General features: G+C 48.8%; 1 protein-coding gene and 1 long non-coding RNA gene across 4 annotated transcripts in view; one reads left to right on the top strand and one right to left on the bottom strand.

Annotated features, from left to right (window-relative positions):
* Nucleotides 1–9,208, bottom strand: part of LOC311513139 — a 50,158-nt gene extending 40,950 nt beyond the window's left edge. Inside the window, exon 1 of the long non-coding RNA XR_014709680.1 lies at nucleotides 8,720–9,208. This is a non-coding gene — a long non-coding RNA (uncharacterized lncRNA). The remainder of the gene's footprint in view (nucleotides 1–8,719) is intronic.
* Nucleotides 9,209–9,442: 234 nt separating this feature from the next.
* The window catches only part of SIN3B (SIN3 transcription regulator family member B), a gene marked incomplete at its 5' end in the record, with an annotated part of 30,585 nt that continues 22,163 nt past the window's right edge, over nucleotides 9,443–17,864 (top strand). For 2 of the 3 annotated variants that reach the window (XR_014709638.1, XM_084614593.1), the window contains 3 exons: nucleotides 9,443–9,547; nucleotides 13,443–13,549; nucleotides 14,795–14,948. Coding sequence is in view for 2 of the 3 variants with exons in the window: in XM_084614593.1 (XP_084470719.1) it covers nucleotides 9,443–9,547; nucleotides 13,443–13,549; nucleotides 14,795–14,948 (366 nt within the window). The remainder of the gene's footprint in view (nucleotides 9,548–13,442; nucleotides 13,550–14,794; nucleotides 14,949–17,864) is intronic. The other variant, XM_084614594.1, reaches the window with a different exon arrangement.

The raw sequence follows: 17,864 nt of genomic DNA, 5'->3' as shown, positions 1-17,864 counted from the left end.
GCTTACAAGAAGTGGAAGGTTGGACATATGACCAGGGAAGAGTATAAAAATATTGCTCGGGCATGTAGGAATGATATCAGGAGGGCCAAATCGCACCTGGAGCTGCAGCTAGCAAGAGATGTCAAGAGTAACAAGAAGGGTTTCTTCAGGTATGTTGGCAACAAGAAGAAAGCCAAGGAATGTGTGGGCCCCTTACTGAATGAGGGAGGCAACCTAGTGACAGAGGATGTGGAAAAAGCTAATGTACTCAATGCTTTTTTTGCCTCTGTCTTCACTAACAAGGTCAGCTCCCAGACTGCTGCGCTGGGCATCACAAAATGGGGAAGAGATGGCCAGCCCTCTGTGGAGATAGAGGTGGTTAGGGACTATTTAGAAAAGCTGGACGTGCATAAGTCCATGGGGCCGGACGAGTTGCATCCGAGAGTGCTGAAGGAATTGGCGGCTGTGATTGCAGAGCCATTGGCCATTATCTTTGAAAACTCGTGGCGAACCGGGGAAGTCCCGGATGACTGGAAAAAGGCTAATGTAGTGCCAATCTTTAAAAAAGGGAAGAAGGAGGATCCTGGGAACTACAGGCCAGTCAGCCTCACCTCAGTCCCTGGAAAAATCATGGAGTAGGTCCTCAAAGAATCAATCCTGAAGCACTTGCATGAGAGGAAAGTGATCAGGAACAGCCAGCATGGATTCACCAAGGGAAGGTCATGCCTGACTAATCTAATCGCCTTTTATGATGAGATTACTGGTTCTGTGGATGAAGGGAAAGCAGTGGATGTATTGTTTCTAGACTTTAGGAAAGCTTTTGACACGGTTTCCCACAGTATTCTTGTCAGCAAGTTAAGGAAGTATGGGCTGGATGAATGCACTATAAGGTGGGTAGAAAGCTAGCTAGATTGTCGGGCTCAACGGTTAGCGATCAATGGCTCCATGTCTAGTTGGCAGTCGGTATCAAGTGGAGTGCCCCAAGGGTCGGTCCTGGGGCCGGTTTTGTTCAATATCTTCATAAATGATCTGGAGGATGGTGTGGATTGCACTCTCAGCAAATTTGCGGATGATACTAAACTGGGAGGAGTGGTAGATACGCTGGAGGGGAGGGATAGGATACAGAAGGACCTAGACAAATTGGAGGATTGGGCCAAAAGAAATCTGATGAGGTTCAATAAGGATAAGTGCAGGGTCCTGCACTTAGGATGGAAGAACCCAATGCACAGCTACAGACTAGGGACCGAATGGCTAGGCAGCAGTTCTGCGGAAAAGGACCTAGGGGTGACAGTGGACGAGAAGCTGGATATGAGTCAGCAGTGTGCCCTTGTTGCCAAGAAGGCCAATGGCATTTTGGGATGTATAAGTAGGGGCATAGCGAGCAGATCGAGGGACGTGATCGTTCCCCTCTATTCGACATTGGTGAGGCCTCATCTGGAGTACTGTGTCCAGTTTTGGGCCCCACACTACAAGAAGGATGTGGATAAATTGGAGAGAGTCCAGCGAAGGGCAACAAAAATGATTAGGGGACTGGAACACATGACTTATGAGGAGAGGCTGAGGGAGCTGGGATTGTTTAGCCTGCAGAAGAGAAGAATGAGGGGGGATTTGATAGCTGCTTTCAACTACCTGAAAGGGGGTTCCAAAGAGGATGGCTCTAGACTGTTCTCAATGGTAGCAGATGACAGAACGAGGAGTAATGGTCTCAAGTTGCAGTGGGGGAGGTTTAGATTGGATATTAGGAAAAACTTTTTCACTATGAGGGTGGTGAAACACTGGAATGCGTTACCTAGGGAGGTGGTAGAATCTCCTTCCTTAGAGGTTTTTAAGGTCAGGCTTGACAAAGCCCTGGCTGGGATGATTTAACTGGGAATTGGTCCTGCTTTGAGCAGGGGGTTGGACTAGATGACCTTCTGGGGTCCCTTCCAACCCTGATATTCTATGATTCTATGATTCCTAAGTGTAGTACTTTCCATTTGTCTTTATTGATTTTCATCTTGTTGATTTCAGGCCAATTCTCCAATTTGTCAGGCTCCTTTTGAATTCTAATCCCATCCTCCAGAGTGCTAGCAACCCCTCCGAGCTTTGTGTCACCTGCAAATTTTATCAGCATACTCTCCACTCCATTATCACGTCATTAATGAAAATATTTAATAGTACCAGATCCAGGACAGACCCCTGTGAGACCCTACTAGATACATCCCCATTTTGACAACAAACCATTGATAACTACTCTTTTGAGTACAACCTTTCAAGCAGTTGTGCACCCACCTTATAGTAATTTCATTTAGAGCACATTTCCCTAGTTACTTATGAGAATCTTATGTGAGACTTTGTCAAAAACCTTACGAAAATCAAGATATATCATGTTTACTGTTTCCCCACACACCCATTAGGGCAAAAAGAAAAGGAGTACCTGTAGCACCTTAGAGACTAACAAATTTATTTGAGCATAAGCTTTCATGTAGGTCACAAAAGCTTATGCCAAGCTTATGCTCAAATAAATTTGTTAGTCTCTAAGGTGCCACAAGTACTCCTTTTCTTTTTGCGGATACAGACTAACACGGCTACTACTCTGAAACCTGCCATTAGGGCAATATTCCTCTTCAATAAAGTTAGTTTGGCATGATTTGCTCTTGACAAATCTACGTTGGCTATTATTTATTACCCTATTATCCTCTAGGTGCTTACAAACTGATTACTTAATAATTTGTTCCAGTATCTTGCCATGGATCAAAGTTAGGCTGACTGGTTTATAATTTCCTGGGTCCTCTTCTCCCCCACTTTTTAAAGATAGCTACTATGTTTGCCCTTCTCCAAACCTCTGGGACCTCACCCGTCCTCCATGAGCTCTCAGAGATAATCACTAATGGTTCCAAGACTGCTTCAACCAGTTGCTTAATTACCATAGGGTACATTTTATCAGGTCCTGGAAACTTGAGTACATCTGACTTATCTAAATATTCTTTAACCTGTTGTTTCCCTATTCTGGTTTGCGTTCCTTTCCCATTTTTGTTAGTATTAATTGTGTTAAGTTTCTGGTCAGTTTATCTTTTCAGTGAAGACTGAAGCAAAACAGGCAACACCTTACCTTTCTAGATATCAACTGCTATTAGCTCTTCCTCCCTAAGTGGAGGACCTACATTTTCCTTCAAAAGAACGGCCATACTGGGTCAGAACAATGGTACATCTAGCCCAGTAGCCTGTCTTCTAACAGCAGCCAGCGCTGGGTACTTCTGAGAGAATGAACAGAACAGGGCAATTTTGAGTGATTCAACCCCCATTGTCCAGTCCCAGTTTTTGGCAGTTGGAGGCGTACGGATACCTGGAGCATGGGGTTGCACCTCTGCCCATCTTGGCTAATGGACCTATCCTCCATGAACTGATCTAATTCTTCTTTGAACCCAGTTATACTTTTAACCTTCACAACATCCGCTGGCAATGAGTTCCACAGGTTGACTGTGGGTTGTGTGAAGAAGTACTTCCTTGTGTTTGGTTTAAACCTGCTGTCTATTAATTTAATTGGTGTCCTATAGTTCTTTTGTTATATGAAGGGGTAAATAACACTTCCTTATTCACTTTCTCCATATAATTCATGATTTCATAAACTTCTATCATCTCTTTTCTAAGCTGAACGGTCCCAGTCTTTTTAATCTCTCCTCATACAGAAACTGTTCCATACCCCTAATCATTTTCACTGCCCTTCTCTGCACCTTTTCCAATATATATATATATATGTTTAAGATGAGGGAACTAGAACGTCACAGAATATTCAAGGTATAATCATACTGTGATGTTACACCCCATATTCTTCACAGAAATATTGTGATATGAATATAGCATAACCAAAATATATTTTATGAAAGATGGGTCATGTGAGGTATCATTAAAAAGATTCTGATCTACTGAATGTGTTTACTCAATTTGTATGAATGTATCATTTATGTATCTGACGTTAGGAATACTGACTATGTAACAATTACAACTGTGTGTGTACTTGGGGGAATGCTCACCAGAGAGTAGGGAATCAGCCTGAATGAACCATTTGGAACTTTGGAGATAGTAATCTCCCACCTTCCTGAGCAGCTTCCTGGGATGTTGCTTTGACACTGCAGGATCATCTGACAATGTCACCTGGTATAGAGTACCACCTTGGACACTGTTGGTATTTTTCCACTGGAAACAACAGTTTCCCACCTTATGTAAATTCTATTTAAGGCTGGGGCATAAATCAATCAGCACTCATCTCCATTGCCTCCTGGTCCAAGAAGGAAGATTGCTAAAAACACCTGAAGGGAAAGGCAAGGGCTGAGTCCAGGCTGAGACAGGGATACAGTCTGTAAAGAGAAATAACTGGAAATCTAAGCTATAGAAACTTTGCAGCTGGCCTAAAACAACATTTAGGGTGAGAAATTACATTTTGTAACCTGTTTCTTGAGTGTATTAAGCTTAGTTTGCATGTTTTGTTTTACTTGCTTAGTAATCTGCTTTGTTCTGTTTGCTATCCCTTATAATCACTTACAATTTACTTTGGTAATTAATAAACTTGTTTCTTGTTTATTTCAAAACCCAGTTTGTGCAATTCATATCTGGGAGGGGTGTGCAGGGGGCGGGGAAAGCTGTGCATATCTCTCTCCACATTGAGGGACAGGATGATGCCAAGATCTCTTTCTTGAGTGGTAACAGCTAATTTAGAGTCCATCACTTTGTACACATTTGAAATTATTTTTTCCAATGTGCATTACTTTGCACTAGGGCTGTCGATTAATCACAGTTAACTCACATGATTAACTCAAAATAATTAATCGTGACTAATCGCCGTTTTAATCGCACTGTTATACAATAGATACCAACTGAAATTTATTAAATATTTTGGATGTTTTTCTACATTTTCAAATATCTTGATTTCAGTTACAACATAGACTAAAGTGTACAGAACTCATTTTATATTATTTTATTACAAATATTTTCATTGTAAAAATTAAAAAATATTTTTCAATTCACCTCATACAAGTACTGTAGTGCAATCTCTTTATCGTGAAAGTGCAACTTACAAATGTAGATTTTTTTGTTACATAATAGAACTCAAAAACAAAACAATGTAAAACTTTAGAGCCTACAGGTCCACCCAGTCCTACTTCTTGTTCAGCCAATCGCTAAGACATGTTTATTTACATTTACAGGAGATAATGCTGCCATTCTTATTTTCAAGGTCACCTGAAAGCGAGAAGAGGCATTCACATGGCACTTTTGTAGCCAGCATTACAAGATATTTATATGCCGGATATGCTAAACATTCGTGTGCCCCTTAATGGCCACTATTCTGGAAGACATGCTTCCATTCTGATGACGTTAAAAAAATGATGCGTTAATTAAATTTGTGACTGAACTCCTTGGGGGAGAATAGTATGTCTCCTGCTCTGCGTTTTACCTGCATTCTGCCATATATTTCATGTTATAGCAGTCTTGGATGATGACCCAGCACATGTTCGTTTTAACAACATTTTCACTGCAGATTTGACAAAATGCAAAGAAGGTACCAATGAGAATTTTTTAAAGATAGTTAGAGCACTCAACCCAAGGTTTAAGAATCTGAAGTGCCTTCTAAAATCTGAGAGGGATGTGGTGCAGAGCATGCTTTCAGAAGCCTTGAAAGAGCAACACTCCGATGCAGAAACTACAGAACCCGAACCACCAAAAAAGAAAATCAGCCTTCTGCTGGTGGCATCTGATTCAAAGATGATGAAAATGAATATGCGTCAGTCTGCACTGCTTTAGATCGTTACTGAGCAAACCCCGTCATCAGCATGAATGCATGCCCTCTGGAATGGTGGCTGAAGCACGAAGGGACACATGAATCTTTAGCATATCTGGCACGTAAATATCTTGCAACGCTAGCTACAACAGTGCCATGCAAACGCCTGTTCTCACTTTCAGGTGACATTGTAAATAAGAAGCAGGCAACATTATCTCCTGCAAATGTAAACAAACTTATTTGTTTGAGCGATTGGCTGAAGAAGAAGTAGGACTGAGTGGACTTGTAGGCTGTAAAATGTGACATTGTTTTATTTTTGGATGCAGTTATTTTTTATACATAATTGTACATTTGTAAGTTCGACTTTCATGAAAAAGAGAGAGCACTACAGTACTTGTATTAATTGAATTGAAAAATAGTATTTGTTTTATTTTTACAGTGCAAATATTTATAATAAAATATAAAGTGAGCACTCTACACTTTGTATTCTCTGTTGAAATTGAAATCAATATATTTGAAAATACTGAAAACATCCATAAGTATTTAAATGGTATTCTGTTATTGTTTAACAGCACTGTTAATCACACAATTAATTTTTTAAGCAGGCAATTGATATTTTTAATCACACAATTAATAGCAATTATTTTTTTGATTGGTTGACAGCCCTTTTTTGCACTTAACACTGAATTTCATTGGCTATTTTGACAGGTTTCAGAGTAGCAGCCGTGTTAGTCTGTATTTGCAAAAAGAAAAGGAGTACTAGTGGCACCTTAGAGACTAACCAATTTATTTGAGCATAAGCTTTCGTGAGCTACAGCTTATGCTCAAATAAATTGGTTAGTCTCTAAGGTGCCACTAGTACTCCTTTTCTTACTGGCTATTTTGTCATCCTGTCATGCAGTTTTGTGAGATCTCTTTGTAACTCTTCACACTCAGCTTTGAACCTAACTATCTTGAGTAGTTTTGTGTTGTCTGCAAATTTGCCACCTCACTGTTCACCCTTTTTTCAAGACCATTGATAAATATATTGAAAAGCACTGGTCCCAGTACAGATCCTTGTGGGATCCTACTATTTACTTCTCTCTGTTGTGAAAACTGACCATTTATTCCCACCCCGTTTCCTAGCTTTTGAACCAGTTAGTGAGCCATGAGAGGATCTTCCTTATTATCCCATGACTGCTTATTTTGCTTATGAGCCTTTGGTGAAGGAAACTGTTAAAAGCTTTTTGAAAGTCCATGTACACTATATTGACTGGATCACCACATGCTTGGTGACACCCTTAAAGAATTCTAACAGATGGGTGAGGCATGATTTCCCTTTAGGAACACCATGTTGACTCTTCCTCAACATATATTTATATGTGTGATATAATTCTGTTCTTTACTGTCATTTCAACTAATCTCCCTGGTAACTGAAGTTGGGCTTATAAGCCTGTAATTGCCAGGATCACCTCTGGAGCCTTTTTAAAAATCAGCATTACAGGAGCTACACTCCAGTCATCTTGTACAGAGGCTGATTTAAGCAATTGATTACACACCACAGGTAGTAGTTCTGCAATTTCATATTTGACTTATGTCATGTAAAAAGAAAGGCTTAGGTGTAGGAATCCCCCTCACATCTTCTGCAGTAAACACCGATGGAAATTATTAATTTAGCTTCTCCACAATGGCCTTGTCTTCCTTGAGTGCTTTGTTAGTACCTTAATTGTCCAGTAACTCTACTGATTGTTTGGCAGCCTTTCTGCTTCTGATGTACTTAAAATTTGACTTCCAATTTTTAAAGAATTCCTTTTTTGCCTCTGACTCCCTCTTTTATTCTGCTGTTTAGCCATGGCAGCATCCTCTTACTGTTTTTTGATTTTGGGTATACATTTCATTTGAGACTCTATTTTGCTGTTTTTAAATAGTTTCCATGCACTTTGCAGGTATGTCACACTTGTGACTGTTCCTTTTAATTTGCATTTACTAAGCTCCTCATTTTTGTGTAGTTCTATTTGAAGTTAAATGCTCCTGTGGTGGGTTTCCTTGGCATTTTTCCTTCCACAAGGATGTTACATCATGGCGCAATTACTGAGAGGTTCAGCTATATTCACCTCTTGGACCAGATCCTGCATTCTATGTAGGACTAAATCAAGAACTACCTCTCCCAGTGTGGGTTCCAGGACAAGCTGCTCCAAAAAGCAGTCATTTAACAAATCTAGAAATTTTATCTCTGCATCCCTTCCCAGTGTGACATATACAATATGAGGACAGCTGAAATCCCCCATTATTATTGTGGTTTCTGCCTTTGTAGCCTCTCTAATCTGCCTGAGCAGTTCACAATTGCTGTCACCATCCTAGTTTAGAGATTGGTACTATACACTTATAGTTCAAGCATGGAATTTCTATCTATTCAGATGCTAAGGTACTATTTGATTCATTTAAGATTTTTACTTTATTTGACTCTATGCTTTCTTTCACATATAGTACCACCAGGACAACCTACTCTCTCATTCCTATATATTTTTCCCCATGGCATTACCACGTTCCACTGATTATCCTAATTCCAGCAAGTTTCCATGATGCCTACTATATCAATATCCTCATTTAATGCCAGGCACTCTAGTTCACCCATCTTAATATTTAGACTTCTAGCATTTGTACATAAGGACTTGTACATTTTGTCAATATTCAGATGCTTGCCTTCATCTGTTATATTTCAATAGAACTCTGACTGTTTTTCACTAGCTCCTACCTGTACTTTACCAATTTCTTTCCTATCTTCTTTACTAGGATCTATAGTTCCCCATTTAACAAACTCATCTCTAAGGGATATCTCCACCCAGTGTACTCCCCCCATACCTGTCAGCTTCCCCCCTGCCCTTAGTTTAGAAAAAATCTTCCACAATCTTTTATATTTTATGTGAAAGGGCTTCATCTTTATCCTAATGTATTCAAATAACCTCTTACTGTTGCCTTTTATGTCCCTTGCAAGGTGTAACTTACCCTTTATCCCTACACGCTTTTGCTGTTCTTTTAGGAATGATGCCTTGAACGCAGCCCATCCCTGACCTGTGCTTTCCGTAGTCATTCCACTTTGCAATCTCACGTCCACTTTCACTCCCTTCAACCACTTCTGCTGTACGTCTCTCTCCCGCTCACTCAGCAGCTATATTCCTGCCCCTCGGTCTTCCCTCTCATGCTTCCAGTCTCTGCTGGACACTTGGGAAAACTTCTGTCTACGCTGGCGCTGCCAAGGCTCGCACCTCAGTGTGCTGCACAGCCAACGTTGCCATAGTGACCACTGACATGGCGACTCCAGTGCCCCAGCCCCACCGGCGTCTGCACTGAGCACCGCCTCCCCATGCCGCGTCACGCCTCCACATATCCGCCTCCCGCCCCAGGTGCGGCGCCTCGCTGTACCCTAGCGCAGCCCAGCTCTCTCGCCGAGGCTACCGCCGACCTGAGCGCGGGCGCGGACGAGCGAACGTAACAGGGCTGAATGCCAGCACCGGAAGCTACCTCAGGGGGCCGGAAGTTGGTCCAGCTGAACGAGTCGTCCCGACCCACCCGTGCTCCGTCCCCGATAGCCCTGGCCCCGCCCCTAGGTTCCGCCCCCTTTCGACCGGCCCCGGCGGAGCCGTGCAGCGCGTGGTGACGCAAGGCGCTTGGAACGCGCTGACGACGTGGTTGTGGGCGGGTGCTTCTGCCCGGTGCCCGACTCCCATCATGGCGGCGGGGGGAGGCGGCGGCGGCGGCCGGGGGGCCAGTGGCCCTAGATGGGGCGGGGGCCGGGCCGGCGGGGGCGCAGCGCAGGAGAAACTGCCGGTGCACGTGAGTGCGGGGCCCTCCCCGGCTTCCTTCAGTGACCCCCCCTGCCCGCTCGGGCCCCCATCGCCCCGCGGGCCCCGGGCACTTCACCCGGGATAACCCCCCGGCCCCTCCCACCCGGGATAATTCCCCCCTGCCCGCTCGGGCCCCCATCGCCCCGCGGGCCCCGGGCACTTCACCCGGGATAACCCCCCGGCCCCTCCCACCCGGGATAATTCCCCCCTGCCCGCTCGGGCCCCCATCGCCCCGCGGGCCCCCTGCACTTCACCCGGGATAATTCCCCTCTGCCCGCTCGGGCCCCCCCAACTCCCCGCCCCGCGGGCCCCGGCCACTTCACCCGGGACAAGCCCCGCGGCCCCTCCCACCCGGGATAATTCCCCCCTGCCCGCTCGGGCCCCCCAAACTCCCCGCCCCGCGGGCCCTGGCCACTTCACCCGGGATAACCCCCCGGCCCCTCCCACCCGGGATAATTCCCCCCTGCCCGCTCGGGCCCCCATCGCCCCGCGGGCCCCGGGCACTTCACCCGGGATAACCCCCCGGCCCCTCCCACCCGGGATAATTCCCCCCTGCCCGCTCGGGCGCCCATCGCCCCGCGGGCCCCGGGCACTTCACCCGGGATAACCCCCCGGCCCCTCCCACCCGGGATAATTCCCCCCTGCCCGCTCGGGCCCCCATCGCCCCGCGGGCCCCGGGCACTTCACCCGGGATAACCCCCCCGACCCCTCCCACCCGGGATAATTCCCCCCTGCCCGCTCGGGCCCCCATCGTCCCGCGGGCCCCCTGCACTTCACCCGGGATAACCCCCCCGGCCCCTCCCACCCGGGATAATTCCCCCCTGCCCGCTCGGGCCCCCATCGCCCCGCGGGCCCCGGGCACTTCACCCGGGATAACCCCCCGGCCCCTCCCACCCGGGATAATTCCCCCCTGCCCGCTCGGGCCCCCATCGCCCCGCGGGCCCCGGGCACTTCACCCGGGATAACCCCCCGGCCCCTCCCACCCGGGATAATTCCCCCCTGCCCGCTCGGGCCCCCATCGCCCCGCGGGCCCCCTGCACTTCACCCGGGATAATTCCCCTCTGCCCGCTCGGGCCCCCCCAACTCCCCGCCCCGCGGGCCCCGGCCACTTCACCCGGGATAATTCCCCCCTGCCCGCTCGGGCCCCCATCGCCCCGCGGGCCCCCTGCACTTCACCCGGGATAATTCCCCTCTGCCCGCTCAGGCCCCCCCAACTCCCCGCCCCGCGGGCCCCGGCCACTTCACCCGGGATAATTCCCCCCTGCCCGCTCGGGCCCCCATCGCCCCGCGGGCCCCGGGCACTTCATCCGGGATAACCCTCCGGCCCCTCCCACCCGGGATAATTCCCCCCTGCCCGCTCTGGCCCCCATCGCCCTGCGGGCCCCCTGCACTTCACCCGGGATAATTCCCCTCTGCCCGCTCGGGCCCCCCAACTCCCCGCCCCGCGGGCCCCGGCCACTTCACCCGGGACAAGCCCCGCGGCCCCTCCCACCCAGGATAATTCCCCCCTGCCCGCTCGGGCCCCCCCAACTCCCCGCCCCATGGGCCCCCTGCACTTCACCCGGGATAATTCCCCTCTGCCCGCTCAGGCCCCCCCAACTCCCCGCCCCGCGGGCCCCGGCCACTTCACCCGGGATAATTACCCCCTGCCCGCTCGGGCCCCCATCGCCCCGCGGGCCCCGGGCACTTCACCCGGGATAACCCTCCGGCCCCTCCCACCCGGGATAATTCCCCCCTGCCCGCTCGGGCCCCCATCGCCCTGCGGGCCCCCTGCACTTCACCCGGGATAATTCCCCTCTGCCCGCTCGGGCCCCCCCAACTCCCCGCCCCGCGGGCCCCGGCCACTTCACCCGGGACAAGCCCCGCGGCCCCTCCCACCCGGGATAATTCCCCCCTGCCCGCTCGGGCCCCCCATCGCCCTGCGGGCCCCGGGCACTTCACCCGGGATAAGCCCCCCAGCCCCTCCCACCCGGAATAATTCCCCCCTGCCCGCTCAGGCCCCCCATCGTCCCGCGGGCCCCCTGCACTTCACCCGGGATAACCCCCCCGGCCCCTCCCACCCGGGATAATTCCCCCCTGCCCGCTCGGGCCCCCATCGCCCTGCGGGTCCCGGGCACTTCACCCGGGATAACCCCCCCGGCCCCTCCCACCCAGGATAATTCCCCCCTGCCCGCTTGGGCCCCCATCGCCCCCCGGGCACTTCACCCGGGACAAGCCCCCCGGCCCCTCCCACCCGGGATAATTCCCCCCTGCCCGCTCTGGCCCCCCCAACTCCCCGCCCCATGGGCCCCCTGCACTTCACCCGGGATAACCCCCCTGGTCCCTCCCACCCAGGATAATTCCCCCCTGCCCGCTTGGGCCCCCATCGCCCCGCGGGCCCCGGGCACTTCACCCGGGACAAGCCCCCCGGCCCCTCCCACCCGGGATAATTCCCCCCTGCCCGCTCTGGCCCCCCCAACTCCCCGCCCCATGGGCCCCCTGCACTTCACCCGGGATAACCCCCCTGGTCCCTCCCACCCGGGATAATTCCCCCCTGCCCGCTCGGGCCCCCCATCGCCCCGCGGGCCCCCTGCACTTCACCTGGGATAACCCCCCCCGGCCCCTCCCACCCGGGATAATTCCCCCCTGCCCGCTCGGGCCCCCCCAACTCCCCGCCCCGCAGGCCCCCTGCACTTCACCCGGGATAACCCCCCTGGTCCCTCCCACCCGGGATAATTCCCCCCTGCCCGCTCGGGCCCCCCATCGCCCCGCGGGCCCCCTGCACTTCACCTGGGATAACCCCCCCCGGCCCCTCCCACCCGGGATAATTTCCCCCTGCCCGCTCGGGCCCCCCCAACTCCCCGCCCCGCAGGCCCCCTGCACTTCACCTGGGATAACTCCCCCGGCCCCTCCCACCTGGGATAATTCTCCCCTGCCCGCTCGGGCCCCCCCAACTCCCCGCCCCGCAGGCCCCCTGCACTTCACCCGGGATAACTCCCCCGGCCCCTCCCACCCGGGATAATTCTCCCCTGCCCGCTCGGGCCCCCCCATCGCCCCGCGGGCCCCCTGCACTTCACCCGGGACAAGCCCCCCGGCCCCTCCCACCCGGGATAATTCCCCCCTGCCCGCTCGGGCCCCCCATCGCCCCGCGGGCCCCCTGCACTTCACCTGGGATAACCCCCCCGGCCCCTCCCACCCGGGATAATTCCTCCCTGCCCGCTCAGGTCCCCCATCGCCCCGCGGGCCCCCTGCACTTCACCTGGGATAACCCCCCAGCCCCTCCCACCCGGGATAATTCCCTCCTGCCTGCTCGGGCCGCCCCGTGGGCCCCGTGCACTTTATCCAGGATAACCTCCGGCCCCTCCCACCCGGGATAATTCCCCCGTGCCCGCTTGGGCCCCCCATCTCACCGCCCCGCGGGACCCGTGCACTTCACCTGGGATAACCCCTCCCGGCCCCTCCCACCCGGGATAATTCCTCCAGGCCCCCCCATCGCCCCGCGGGCCCCGTGCACTTCACCCGGGTTAACCCCACCAGTCCCTCTCACCCAGATAATTCCCCCATGCCCACTCCGGGCCCCCACATCACCCCACCCCACGGGCCCTGTGCACTTCACCTGGGATAACCTCCGGCCCCTCCCACCCGGGATAATTCCCCCTTGCTTGCTCCGGGCCCCCCATCACCCCTCCCTCGGGCACACTGCACTTCACCCAGGTTAACCCCCCCAGTCCCTCCCACCTGGGATGATCCCCAGTGCATGCTCCAGGACCTCTCCCGGAGTGAACCCCAACCCCTCCCTGCAAGCCCCTTAGTCACTTCCCCCTGCAGACAGGTCCTCAGACCCTAGATGGCCTTGCGCTCTGCCCTCCACCCCAGCTCCCTGACTAGCTCCCACTCCCCTGCAGGTGGAGGATGCACTCTCCTACCTGGACCAGGTGAAGATTCGCTTTGGCAGTGATCCCGCCACCTATAACGGCTTTCTAGAGATCATGAAGGAATTCAAGAGCCAGAGGTAAGGTGTCAAGCCCCCGCCCCCCAACCTGTCCAATACCCACTTCTAAAGTGCCCTTCCTCTCAGGTATCCCATTTTGCTCTAGAATAGTCCCCTGCTCCTAGCATGCCTCTTAAAGGACCACAAACCTTAGTGCCAGCACCCACCTTTAAGAACCTCCTCCCCACATAAAATATCCCCCAATATTCCCCTGCCTCTGTTCCCATTTTCAGCACACCTTCAGCAAAATCTGATCCTCACACCTTGCAAGCTCATGCAGGAAATATGCTTCCTGGGTTCCATGAGATTATGCAAGAGTTAAATTCCAGATATATGGGGTCCATTATCCCCTCCCCCAGAGGGTCCCAAATCTCCTTCCAGAGCACCCATCTCAAAACCACTCATCCTGATAGAAAAGGAGTACTTGTGGCACCTTAGAGACTAACCAATTTATTTGAGCATGAGCTGTCGTGAGCTACAGCTCACTTCATCGGATGCATACCGATATTGATAGAGTCAATATCCCACAATCTCCCAGGGCCCTAATTCCAGGGAGACAATAAATCTTGTAACTCAGCTCACCCAGGGAACCCAAATCCTAAAAAGAGGTGAGGAAGCCAGAACTTGTAACACCCAAAACACCAGGAGTGAAGGGAAGGCACATCCCCTTCAGCTAATCCACATCCTTGAATCTCTGTCTGGCCCCATAAGCAGAACCATCACTTTGGGAGGAGTTTATTGATGACTGGAAATCTTTCACTTCATTTGGGCCTACTAGGTCTCTTGGTCTTTTAAAGTGACATGGACCTTCCAGAATAGTGGCTTGGTCAGACACTGGTGTTCTATAGTATTGGGGCTAATGGATCTAATGTGTGCCTCGTTTGGAGAGTTCAATCTTTCGACTTGGGGGGATGGGACAAGGAGTTTCTTCTGACATCTGTACATCTGGCCTTAACCTTGCAAAATATATAAATTGTATGATCAGTGTTTAAATTCAGGGAGGGGAAGTATCCTTCCTGTGGTACATGGATGCCCAGAGAGTTGGAATAATTCAACCTGCTGTAGTATAATTGCTGTGACTAAGTCTTCTCTAGGAAGCCACAAGAACTCTGTCTTCAGGGGAGTCAGTGTTATCTTGATGCTTAAGTCTATCCAATTCCCTGATTGCTAATAAATGTTATTGCAGTTCTTACTTTTTCTGTATCTTACCTTTTATTTTGTGACTTAAGGCCTTGCATGGAGTTAATAACCTGTTCTTGGTTCTAGCATTGATACTCCTGGTGTAATCAGGCGGGTTTCTCAGCTGTTTCATGAACATCCCGACCTCATTGTAGGATTCAATGCTTTCCTCCCTTTGGGCTACAGAATAGAGATTCCAAAGAATGGGAAGTTAAGTATACAGTCGCCACTGGCTAGTCAGGTATGTTAAAATGCTTGGATTAATTTAAATGAATCATAATGTATCTGCATGTAGCTACAAGTGACATACAGGGTCTGCATAACAGATGAGTTGATTTGCCTTTATTGCTGTTTGAAAATATGTTTTACAGCGTGTTCAGATACCATGGCAATGGGTATGAGAATGTAAATAGAATAGAATTTCGTTAAGAAACGTTTAATAGTTTTAGTCTGCACTAAAATGAAGCTCCCACACAAGTTGCCACTGCAGGCTAAATACTTCAATCAAATTTGAAAGTTAAAGATCATGGCTGGCTGGCTGTGTATACACACAATATCCAGTGAGTCTTTATAATCAGACTTGAATTTAAACTTGAAAAACATGTTTGAAAATATCATATTTCCACATTCCCATTAAGGTACCTGCACAGAACATAAATTTGTACATGTTATTCATTTGTATCATAAGAATGGGCATACTGGGTCAGACCAAAGGCCTATCAGCTCAGTATTTTGTCGTCCGACAGTGGCCAATGTCAGGTGTCCCAGAGAGAATGAACAGAACAGGTAATCATCCAGTGATCCATCCCCTGTCACCCATTCCCAGATTCTGGCAAACAGAGGCTGAAAGCCATTGGTGGACCTACCTATTCTCTATGAATGTATCTAATTCTTTTTTTGAACCCTGTTATTGTGTTGGCCTTCACAACGTCCTCTGGCAAAGAGTTCCACAGGTTGACTGTGCATTGTGTGAAGAAATACTTCCTTTTGTTTGTTTTAAACCTGCTGCCTTTTAATTTCATTTAGTGATCCCTAGTTCTTGTGTTATGAGGAGTAAATAACACTTATTTACTTTCTTCACACCAGTCATGATTTTATAGACCTCAATCATATACCCCCCCCCCCTTAGTCGTCTCTTTTCCAAGCCGAAAAGTCCCAATCTCATTATCCAAGTGTTCAGATACAGCTGTGATTGATGTAGCATTGGAACGTAGATAGAATCACACCAAACTTTGCATCCATTTTCACAGTTGCAGAATTTGAAACTTAAAAATCTTAGCTGAATTTTGTTCAGAAGCCTCCGGTTTTAACTCTAATCTCTGCTACCTGCTAGTCTTTTAGCTCTCATGTTCTTTGATCTCTCTATCACTCAGAAACTTGGCATTTCTGAGAGCTCTACTGTTGAACACGTTTCTTGAAGTCTACAATTCCTGTGGAATAAAGAAGTGTTAGTACACAGTGTTTTGTATGTTCTTGGCATCGCTACTTTCTAAAGTGCAGAGGATAATGGAGTGACAGTCACAAGCATTAATGAGTCAGTTACTGTTGAGGGAAGAATGAAAACAGAAGAGCAGAAGCAGTGGTGGCTTGTCCGTTTTTTCATGGACATTTTGTCATTGAATTTTGAGTACTTTGTGACTCTTTGTCAAGATCATTGCCATTGGGTCCAGTATAGCATTTGAAAATCCCTTGATTATGAGAGGTTTCAGAGTAGCAGCCATGTTAGTCTGTATCTGCAAAAAGAAAAGGAGGACTTGTGGCACCTTAGAGACTAACAAATCTGTTTGAACGTAAGCTTTCGTGAGCTACAGCTCACTGCATCCGATGAAGTGAGCTGTAGGTCACGAAAGCTTATGCTCAGATAAATTTGTTAGTCTCTAAGGTGCCACAAGTACTCCTTTTCTTTTTGATTATGAGACTAGCTCTGGTGGAAGAATTGTTCATGAAAACTGGACCTGAAAAGGCACTAACCCTTTGATAAAAGAACACAAAGAACAGTGTGTGAGAATCTAATGATGAAATTTGGCTTTATTGTGCTGAAAATGCTTTCAGATGTTCAGAGGCGTACAGGAAACTTGTCTTGCTCCCTGGATCCTGAAACAAAATTACCATGTGGTGTAGAAATACAAGGGTTTGCTGACAACTGAGACTTGCAACTCGAAAAAAATACTTTCAGAGGTTATCTGCAAGGCCCTTTTTGTGAATCCCCTTATCAGAGATGGTTCCTGTATTTAACATATTTTGAGTTTCTCTTGGAATCAGCTACAAAAGGACACTTCTTCCATAGTTTGTTAATGTGGTTTTGGTCAGCTTGGGACCAAGGAATCATGTGCTCCTAGAAGCTATTAAATCAAAGGCAGAATTGGACTGAAACAAGTTGGTTGTAATGCTCAATTACTTAATGATTAGAAAAGTGGCTTTGAGGCAGTATCGTAAGCAAGAGGTGGCATAGAGTCTGCATGGGACTACAGTTGACCATATTCTATGAATACAGATTCCAATGAGCTTGACTGCTTGGAGCTGTTAAATTACTGTCCACTGATTGACATCTGTAAACTGCAAGCAAGAAGTTCAACTGTCATTGGTTGGTCATTGGCCTCTTTTAAAACAGCCATTTTCCTGAAAATTTGGACACACAGTAACGTACATCAGACTGACTGCTGTGCAACATCATGGTATAGCTGCACTACTAGGAGCTGTCAGAACTTATCTTTATCTATTAGTGAAAGGAGGGATTTAGAAAGCCTTTGACTGGTGTGACAGGACAGCTCTTGGGTGTGAAGGAGATGTTCTCGGTATTGAGGCTCATTTTGAGTTATTTTATAGGGGCTGTTACAATAAGGAAATGTAGCTATATTTCTTGCTACATACCATATTTAAACACTTCTTTTTTATTATGTCACTGTAATTATTTTTCTGTAAAGAATGTGTGTTCAACATACTGGTACTTCATACACCAAATAAGTCAATAGCCAAAATGTAGTTCAGTTTTGGTATAACAGTGTATGAGTCTTTGTAAACACAGTCAAGTATATACAACAATTTTTTTTTACTCTGTAAGTGTCCAAAAGTGTGGAGCTATAATCTGGAGAATTAAGTAAGTGTTGGGAATATCTACTAGTCACCCTGATAAAGGCTAGCAGAGTGCAATCCAAAC

The sequence above is a fragment of the Lepidochelys olivacea genome (assembly GCF_965140295.1).
Source record: "Lepidochelys olivacea isolate rLepOli2 genome assembly, chromosome: 25".
NCBI lineage: Eukaryota > Metazoa > Chordata > Testudines > Cheloniidae > Lepidochelys > Lepidochelys olivacea.
This window is presented reverse-complemented; position numbering and strand designations above follow the sequence as displayed.